The sequence below is a fragment of the Wasmannia auropunctata genome, unplaced genomic scaffold (genome assembly GCF_000956235.1).
Source record: "Wasmannia auropunctata unplaced genomic scaffold, wasmannia.A_1.0 LD335163.1, whole genome shotgun sequence".
In the NCBI taxonomy this organism is placed as follows: domain Eukaryota; kingdom Metazoa; phylum Arthropoda; class Insecta; order Hymenoptera; family Formicidae; genus Wasmannia; species Wasmannia auropunctata.
This window is the reverse complement of record NW_012027727.1, coordinates 105490-114777: the sequence shown is the minus strand read 5'-3', so window position 1 is coordinate 114777 and position 9288 is coordinate 105490. Positions and strand designations below refer to the sequence as shown.

The 9288-nt window shown below is 40.0% G+C and overlaps 2 protein-coding genes across 4 annotated transcripts in view; one reads left to right on the top strand and one right to left on the bottom strand.

Annotated features, from left to right (window-relative positions):
- Positions 1–6364, bottom strand: part of LOC105457714 (BRCA1-A complex subunit Abraxas-like) — a gene marked incomplete at its 3' end in the record, with an annotated part of 31471 nt that extends 25107 nt beyond the window's left edge. The window contains exons 1-2 of the mRNA XM_011702549.1: positions 6349–6364; positions 3788–3916 (exon numbers count right to left, since the gene is read on the bottom strand). The remainder of the gene's footprint in view (positions 1–3787; positions 3917–6348) is intronic.
- On the top strand, positions 125–9230 carry LOC105457677 (protein FAM160B1-like). Of its 3 annotated transcripts, XM_011702495.1 has the most exons (8): positions 1435–1642; positions 2880–3284; positions 5667–5801; positions 5904–6293; positions 6374–6824; positions 7469–7832; positions 8073–8573; positions 8930–9230. In XM_011702495.1, the coding sequence occupies exons 1-8, from the start codon at positions 1598–1600 to the stop codon at positions 9027–9029; spliced, it is 2391 nt and encodes a 796-aa protein (XP_011700797.1). In that variant the 5' UTR covers positions 1435–1597; the 3' UTR covers positions 9030–9230. The 3 variants fall into 3 exon arrangements, with proteins under 3 accessions (XP_011700796.1, XP_011700797.1, XP_011700795.1); XM_011702494.1 differs by lacking the exon at positions 1435–1642 and adding an exon at positions 125–540 and having other exon boundaries at positions 5667–6293; XM_011702493.1 differs by having other exon boundaries at positions 5667–6293.
- Positions 9231–9288: the final 58 nt, after the last annotated feature.

Here is a 9288-nt window from a genome sequence, read left to right as displayed (position 1 = left end):
GATATTTATGAAAAATTAAATTTCAAGGAATTAAACTAAATGGATCACACATCATATTTTTCAATTAATTTTAAATAAATTTAAATAGAATTTTATCTTAAAGTTTAGCTGTAACGGTACACAAAATTAAAAAATTCCAATTGAAAAATTCGAAATTGTCATTAAAACTTTTCTTTTTTTAAATAAAAATTGAATTTATTCAATCTCATATTAGCTGTCTTTTAATTATGCCTTGTATATAATTATATTACTAAGAATTAAATTATTAGATATCTCGATTGTATGCAAGATAAAGCATTCGAGGAATCTTGTCGGCTATTAATCGAGTGTTGTTTCCTTATCATTATTGCGATAAGGCCTAATGAGATAAATGATAAGGCTCGCGGGATTGCATTGGTTTTTTAGTGCGCTTGTTTTCATCGACACCGCGTACATTTCGGAATATTCTGAAAAAGTTGCTAATATTATCATAATTCTCCTTAGAAATTTCGCGAGTTTCTTTTCGTCGCCATGCTGCGACGATTGCGAGCACTCAAATCGGTGAGTACTCATACTACTCATATCTGGAATATAATTAACGTCAAAATTTAACGAAGCTTGAAACGAATTAAAGTGCGAATAATTTCCTTATTTTTAATATTTCAATGTTGTATTCTCGGTTTTAATAAAGATAAAATTGTATCTATCAATGAATTTGCAAGCAATATTACTACAAGCAAAAAAAGTTACTATATTTATTCGTAATTTATTCGTTTTATTTAAAAAGAAAGTTTTTAGAGAGAACATTTGAAAAATATTTTCTTTTTCTGAAAAAAAAAAAAAAAAATGGAATTTTGATAGGAAATCGAATGTGTAAAATGTGTACAACGATATTTTGAGAGAAATATTTTTCCTTACTAATATGTCAGTGGAAATTATTTATAAAAAAAATGAGAAAGTGGAAGAGAGAGAGGGGGGGGAGGAAGCGAGCGATAGCGTGCGAGAGTAAGTTCATCATCGCTCTCGAAGCGATAACTTTTTTACAACTAGAGCATTATTAATGTTGTTATGTATACGTTGCTGTTGAGAATAAATGATCGATACGAATAGACACCTCCTGTAATTACTATTTAATTATTGCGTATATAAGTTGTATAAATTTCGAAAAAAATTATAATTGCATAAACGCGGAGATACCTTCTCTTAAACATTGCAAAAAGATTTCGATCGCGCCGAATGAAAAAAACGTAAGCCCACCGGACACGCCATTAACGCGTTCAATCGTACCGTCGCGATCCCCCGCGCGTGTCCATCTGTTTACGACGCCGGGTATACGTGTACTGCTGTACTCCTCGCACAGGCGCGCACCGCGCGCACGTGATCCCGGTGTCGCCACCTGGTGCACCTTCGATCGTCCCGCATCGTGGGGGCCAGGCCCGCCAGTGGGGGCCGCCGTGGGGAGACACGTCAAAGCCGCGGAGAGCCGCCGTCGGGAAAAATCTGTTTCGCCGCACGATGAGGCGCGACTGGACGGTTACGCTACGCGGGAACGTCTCGCGAGTCGTCCGCGGATGAGAGCAAGGGTTGTGCGCGAGTGTATCTCTGCGAGCGAGTTAACATGATCAGCGGCATTCAGATCGCCCTGAAGAATGCCATTGACGTGGTGAGTGATCAGTCGGTGGCAGCGGCGACGGCGGCGACGGCGACGGCGGCGACGACGACGACGACGGACGACGACGATGACGATGACGACAACGGCGATAGCGTCTGCTGCGAATCGCGCAGTTGCGCTCCGTCCTTGCATACCGCGATAACAAATATGTTAATTAATTTCCTACTCGCAACGAAAGGGAAACCTATAATGCGCCTACGGCGGAGTGTCTGTCGAGTCTGACACGTCTCGCTCGGGTTCAATTTTGCAATTATTTTGGCGAAAACCGATCGAACGCAATGTACCAACGGAAAAGCGTGTTTATGAACAGACTATTTGTATCGTAGTTTTTCTACTGCTCTCTAAAAGTTACTGTCAAGGTAGCATATGCCGACTGACAGTTTAGTCTATAGACAGAATTTATTAAAATTCGTAACGTAGAGCTTGCACAATCAAATAAATATTTTTTTCTCCTTTACATTTTATTTCCGTGAATGTTTCGTAGTTGTAGATGCTTTTAAAATTGTTTTCAGTTGAATTATTCTTTGATTGACACTTTTTTCAACTCGGTTCTTTTTCCATCAGTGACCCGTGGCACTGTGTTTTTGCACGATAAAAATGAAAGCGAATATATAAAAATAAATGTATGAAAAAAGTATATCAAAAAATAAGTCAATAGAATAATGTTTCCGGAATTCTTTTTTTCGCTTAAACGAAACAAGAACATTCGCGTCGAGCTGGGCCACGTAAATCGACAATTCGGATTATCGATAACGTTTTTATCATACACGTAATTCAACTTAAAAATGCTTTTGTTTGACATGTGGCTATACTCTGTTCCGTTCTTTTGTGCGATAAAAAATACGATTAAAATTAAAAATTCTTTCGGCGTCAAATCGATCTCACGTGGGTAGAAATCAATTTCGTAATCATGCTCTATATTCGGTTGACCTTCCTTTTAATGCGCGTTTGATTTAGGAATATCAATAATTTCTGACTGCATGCAATACCCTTGACAATGCCTAATTGTTGCCTTAACACATAATTTATCGTCGATATAATATATTGTTCGTGACTTTAAACTAAATTGTACTATTGTTACTAATTGTTAAACTATTATACGAATCTCAAAATCGTTTCCCAAAATTTCTCCTCGATACCCTTTAACTTTTCTCGTAAATCTCAAATTACTCTCAAGAATCAATTACGTTTCGCCATCTCGATTCTAAATTGTCCCTCATATTTCCAGATAGCCCCGCCGGCGACACCATTGCAAGACTTCACCTATCACTGGAAACAATTGATGAACTTTTATGTGAGTCATCTGACCGACTGCAAGGTGCCCGTACAAAACACCAGCATACCCCGGCATCTGGATGTACTGCTGGATATCTTATTGCAAGAGGAGAAGGAAGAAAATGAACCGGGGCCCTGCCTAGAATATCTCTTGCAGCACAAACTCTTGGACCTACTGGCGACCCTGGCCAGCGCGGAGACGCCGCCTGGCATGCGAACAGTCTGTCTCGCCTTTTTGAGAAAATTTTTGGGCAGGTCGAAATACCCATTACTGCATCACGCGTCGATCTATGCGCCGATACAACGACTAGTGGCACTCTGCAATGGCAATCCACCGTCGCCAATCGAGGCTGAAGAGGTAGGATTAACGGTGTAAAAAGATTCACTGCGATTTATTGGAAAATTTTCCTAAAATTTACCTCAAAATTCGTCAACAAACAAAAGAATCTACGATTTCAAGGAATCACAATTAACTTGCAGAAATTCCCTTTCCCTATATAATTAATAATTTTACACGCATGTAAAAGCATTTCAATCAATTGCAAAACTTCACGAAAGACTGACTTACTTTAATTTTAATTAAATTTTTAATTGTTTTAATTAAAACAATTTCTAGAAAAACAAAAATAGAAAATTATTTTTCTTTCCACAAAATAATTAAAAAAATATACTTTATAGATCTCATTCCATCTCATTCTTTGTAGATTTACAGAACTACACAACTTTCCTATTTATTTCCTAATTTTTCATTCGGTTCGTGTATCGTTTCCAAACGACATCTAGAGTCTAGACCGGCGATCTATATACACGCTGCGCTCGACGTATTTACAACCGATTTGAAAAATTTATACATCTACTTACATAACCTGCCGCAAGCAGCTCACTGGATTCCGTTCCGGCCTTGTTGCCTTGGCACTGGAGATTCTTATCGTCTGTCGCAGTAAAATTATCCTTGTCGGTCCGTAAAATCGAGAGATGCTCTCCGGTCAGCTGTAAAACAACAAAGCACACACACACTTTTCAGAATCGTTTTACACTCGCGACACACTCGCGAACACAAATATTCACAGCACCTCCAAGATTTTCGTTACGCGGGCTACACCGGGCGTTCAACGGACACGAAACGAGACTTCTGAAAATCAGAGAATCTCCAGAGACAACTACCTCTCTTCAATCGCGTGCTCGACTACGTGCCGGTCGGTGAATTTGCAGCCCGGCGATTCCGAAACGTTTCGTCACAGTGTGCGTATATGCCGTCGAGTACACGACTTGTCGCGATTTCCCGATAACGCGACAGAGACGTGGAAGTGACCACTGACCGGAGTGACCCCCAGAATCCGATCGTCGAGTCGGATCGTTTGTCGATCTCTCGTCCACCACGACCACGTCCGCGAGAGAGATCGCGAATCGCCGGCACGTCCGCCGGCGCGAAACGATACACCTCTTCCACTTCGAATGTACCTTCGGCCAGTCCCGCGCCTCCTCGGCCGCGCTCGGTTTCGCGCACCGATCAACGCGCGATTTCAAAATGCCGAGGATGCACCTTCGTTTTGATCGTTTATTCGTTTACACTTCTACGGCCGTAGGCGACTCGGTGATATTTTCCGATTGCAGTTTCAGTTTATATATACTCTCTTCGAACCCGTCACGAGTCGTTAGACGCGCGCACCTGCTTCAATCGACGCGAAACGATGAAATGCACTCCGCGAATGCAATTTTCCGCCGATTTCTTTCCCTCCGTTTCGCCGTTCGTTCAGACGCCATGGCATCTCGCGATCATCCCGAAATGTTTCGGCACACTTCTGCAGCTACACGTAGTCGTTATTCGCGCTCCTCGACAGCGTCCTACGACAGGTGCCTCGACGACGACACAATCTCGAACGAGGGTTCGACGAACATCCCCGCGACTCGCACGGCAAGGAAAAAATCGCGAATTACAGGACGCTATACGCGCACGAGCGTCGACCGACGCGAGACATTGCGCTTCGAATGGGCCCTCGGTTAATTTCGCTTGACCTCGGCCGCGCTCGGTATCACGCCACCGATCGTGTTTAAGCGCGATTTCAAGACATCCTTACTCATACACAAGAAATTTTCGCTGTTGCAGCAAAATCATCCCTGCTGCATATCCTACGTGAAAACGCCCAAGTTTCACCTGTCACAACTCAATTTTGCAACAGCGAAGCTTGCTTTGTTCGTAAAAAGCTTTGCCGATAACATTATAAATAAATAAATCGAAAAAGTTTTGAATTTCTAAGACGAGTGTTAAAAGCGCAAATTTCATAAGTCTGATCTTTTGGGAAAGAAAAAAGATTTTCATTATCATTTCCCTTCCTTTTCCCCTCGTAAATCTTTTCTGCTCTTTGCTTGTAAAAAAAATATAAATTTTTTGCTAAAGAAAAATATAAAAAAATCTATTCTTAAAACACTATGCCATGACAGCAAAATTATTGCTGTCTTATTAAACAGATAAAAATTTATTATTAAAACGAAAGAATTTGTAGATTTGTAGATTTAGCGAAACTAATTTTCGCTTTCAGAAGTGATTGATGAGGCGTCTATCAATTTATGTATTGATATCTATCGAAATCGCATATCAATAAATTTCAAATATTTTTTAACTTTTGGAAGGATTAATATAAAAATACTTTTCAAACATGAAAATATCGAAGCTATTTACACTGCTCTATTAAATTGCAAATATTAATATCTGCTGAAAAAATATCTTTTCCGCTTGTAGGTACAGTTTCTGTTAACAATCTGCTTCCTGGTATGCAAATATCCTCACGTGACCAACATTATCAATGATGCGCCAGTTGTGGAGGCAGTCAACAATCCTGCCAAGAAAGATAACGAGAGGACAGAGATCCAAAAGGTGACGTATGTCCCGACTAGGAAAAGAAACAATTCCAACCCTTTGTTCGAGCCCTTGGATACCCAAGCAGTCACGTTAATCAATCCAAACCTATTCGACAAGGAACGCCGGAGATTACCGCGTTCGAATCACGTTTTCAAGACGACCGCGTCAGATCCTGGACACCTGTCCAGGAGATCGAACGAGTCCGTGTCCTCGAGGGAGGAGAGCGTGTCATCGAGTCCTCTGGCCCAAAAGTCCGTTTGCGACTCGCCCTCGTTGGACACGAAGGGCGGCGAGCAGTGGGAGGAGAAGGACAGGGGCGACTCCTCGAGGAATAAGATCGACGAGCATTTGCAAAACCTGCGAGACTTGCGTTTAGATACCGATTGCAATGTCTACGAGGACGCGAGTTACGTGGCGGGTGATGATCAGAGTTTAAAATCGCCGAAGATGCCGGGGAAGTCCAAGTGTCTCCTGTTGGACGCCCTGATGAGCTACTTAAATAGCGCGGTAAAGAACGTTTTTTTTTGTGTTAATTATAATTATGATATGTACAATCAATTACTTTCTCTTTGCTTCCTCGTTTCCAGGACAACACCGTGAGAATACGAGCGTGCGAGGGAATAATGGTCCTGGCGTCCCTGGACGATCCTTCGTTCGCGCAAACGGTGACCAGGAGTCAGTTGCCATCGATAATCTCGACGCGCCTGGAGCACTTGTTCAATGCCATTCCGGCGCACGTGGACCACTTGGATATCTACAACGTGGACGTCACGTGGGGCCTGGACTCGCCGCTGTGGACCCAGGAAAAGAAATTCCCCGGTTGCCGGCAAGTCGCGGCGTTCTTCATGTGGTACGACTACTGCGACCAGTTGATCAGGGAAGCCCATCTGGAGCTCGCCGAGACGTTGGCGAGGACCATTCGAGTGATGTTCTTCGAGAGGATAGTGACGCCCGCCCTGGCCGATCATCACGTCGTACTTATCACAGCCCTTGTCGCCAAGTGCTTGAAGGAGACTACATCCTCCATATTGTGCACAGGTGCGGTATTATCTTAAAAAACCATCTCACGAATAAAATTATAAAATATTTGGGAAATCTTTCTACGAGTTTCAATATATCCATCTAAGAGCAATTTACAACATAGCTCGAATCTAACTATTCTTTAATTTAAAAAATTTTATTTCGAGTTTTTAAGTCATTATTCTCCACCGAAATTTTCAAAAATATATCAATTGATTTACTATCTAAGTTTATCTTAAAACCCTCTCACGAATAAAATAATAAAATATTTGGAAAATCTTTCTACAAGATTCAATATATCCATCTAAGAGCAATTTACAACATAGCTCGAATCTAACTATTCTTTAATTTAAAAAATTTTATTTCGAGTTTTTAAGTCATTATTCTCCACCGAAATTTTCAAAAATATATCAATTGATTTACCATCTAAGTTTATCTTAAAACCCTCTCACGAATAAAATAATAAAATATTTGGAAAATTTGTCTACAAGATTCAATATATTTATCCAAGAGCAGTTTACAACTTGAATTATTGAATTATTCTGTAATTTAAAAAATTTTATATATTTTGAGAGTTTTAAAATCACTATTCTCCACTGAAATTTTCGAAAATATATATTATTAGTTTATCATATATATCTGAAGCGTCGATGATTTTTCAGAGGTGAGTTACTGGTTGGTCGGCCAAGACAGAGATCCGGAAATGCCAAACGTGTGGACGTCGCCGGTATTGCACAGGCTGATAGAGAACTGCTTCACGGACAGTAACGATCTCACGATAGAAACGTTGAAATTATTCGAGGAGGCCATAGACAAAAGAAACGAGCACATATTACACTGTCTCTTACTGATCTATCTGTCCACGCGTGCATATTATGATAACACCGCTGCTGATAGCGCTATCGCCTCGTGGAGCGACGAGGAGGACGAGAGAGAGAAGGACAAGAGAGGAACTCTGGATCTTTCCTATGAACAAAATCACAGCCGTACTTTGGCGCCGAGTAATATCCACCGAGTTATCAATTGGTAAGATATATAGTTAAAATTAAAAATGTATTAATAAAGATAATTTTTTTTTTTTTAACAAATAGAAGTGCGTTAATTGCTCAAATCTAAATAAAAAAAAAGAAGAAAGATTGATGAAGAGAGAGAGAGAGAGCACCGCACTTCAATATACAAGGAATTAAATAAAGGAATTAAAAAAACGAGAACTAATAATGCGAAAATGACACAAATGTTACCACGAGACGATGTCTTCATTTTCAGCTTCCTGTCGTTGATGCCACGCTACTTGCAAACAGATCCGGATGTCAATAACTACGAGAAGTACATGCCAGCTTGGGAGCAGCAGTACACCTCGGTGCTTTCCGACTGCGCTCTGATGGCGTGGCCGTTGGAGGCGGTAATGGTAGACGATTCCGGAAGTTCGGACTCGCGACCGGAGGCCGATCACTGCTCGGGTCGATTCTACATGGGACCATTCCTGAGCATGCTCTTCGACAAAATTGGCAATATGCCGAGGCAGACGTACGAGATTAATTTAGAAATCACGGGGTTGATCTCCAGATTGGCGCTACTCCCGCACCCGTACCTGCACGAGTTTCTGCTGAATCCTCTGCTACCTCTGATACCCGGCACGAAGAGTCTGTTCTTGTGCTTGCAAAAGATTGTCAAGCAGCTTGTTAGCGAAATACCAAAGACACCGGAAAATAAGATAATGCTGGCGGAGACGAGGCAGAGATTGCTGAGCAACTGTTCTCAAGAAGAGTGAGTGGAATTAATATCTGATTCGTTTTGTCACACATAGATTAAGATCTATTTTTTTTATTTTCTTACATTAAGATCAAACGATAAGATTTTACTATCTGGTTTACATCCCTAAAACTTAATGTCCAAAAATGTTATTTTTTAAGCAATTTACACAATTGAATATCTTTTATAATATATTAACTGTTTTTTCACATTTTGTTATTTTTTTTTATTTTCTTACATTAAAACTAAACGATAAGATTTTACTGGTTTACATCCATAAAACAACCAAAAATATTATTTTTTAAACAGTTTACACAATTGAATATCTTTTATATTAACTGTTTTTTCATGCTTTGCTATTTGTATTTTAGAGACAAGGAAAACATTCTATACGAAAGCGCTGTAGTGACGGAGGAATTTTGCAAGGATCTCGCAGCCATAGCATATGTCAAGTATCATCATTCTGTTTAACAAATTTCTACGTGTGAGATATTTGTTGAATAGAATGGCAATATTTGAATAATTCATAGATATTAATATATCAAAATCATATATATATATATATACTTCTTTAAGTAGCAAATACTTTTTGTGATGACTTTGTAAGATACATAAATCTATAGAGTTAAGTATGACACAAGATACATTTAATTAAACTATTATTATCAAGAATCACACTCTACAACTATTTTATCCTAACCCTCATAAACAAAGTTTTGAAATATCTACA

Excerpts from the sequence above, each read along its gene's own strand:
- LOC105457677 (XM_011702493.1), top strand. The coding sequence starts at position 1,598 with ATGATCAGCGGCATTCAGATCGCCCTGAAGAATGCCATTGACGTG. Across the intron at positions 3,285-5,666 it reads CGCCAATCGAGGCTGAAGAG|GTACAGTTTCTGTTAACAAT; the intron begins GTAGGATTAACG and ends TTCCGCTTGTAG. Across the intron at positions 8,574-8,929 it reads AGCAACTGTTCTCAAGAAGA|AGACAAGGAAAACATTCTAT; the intron begins GTGAGTGGAATT and ends TTTGTATTTTAG.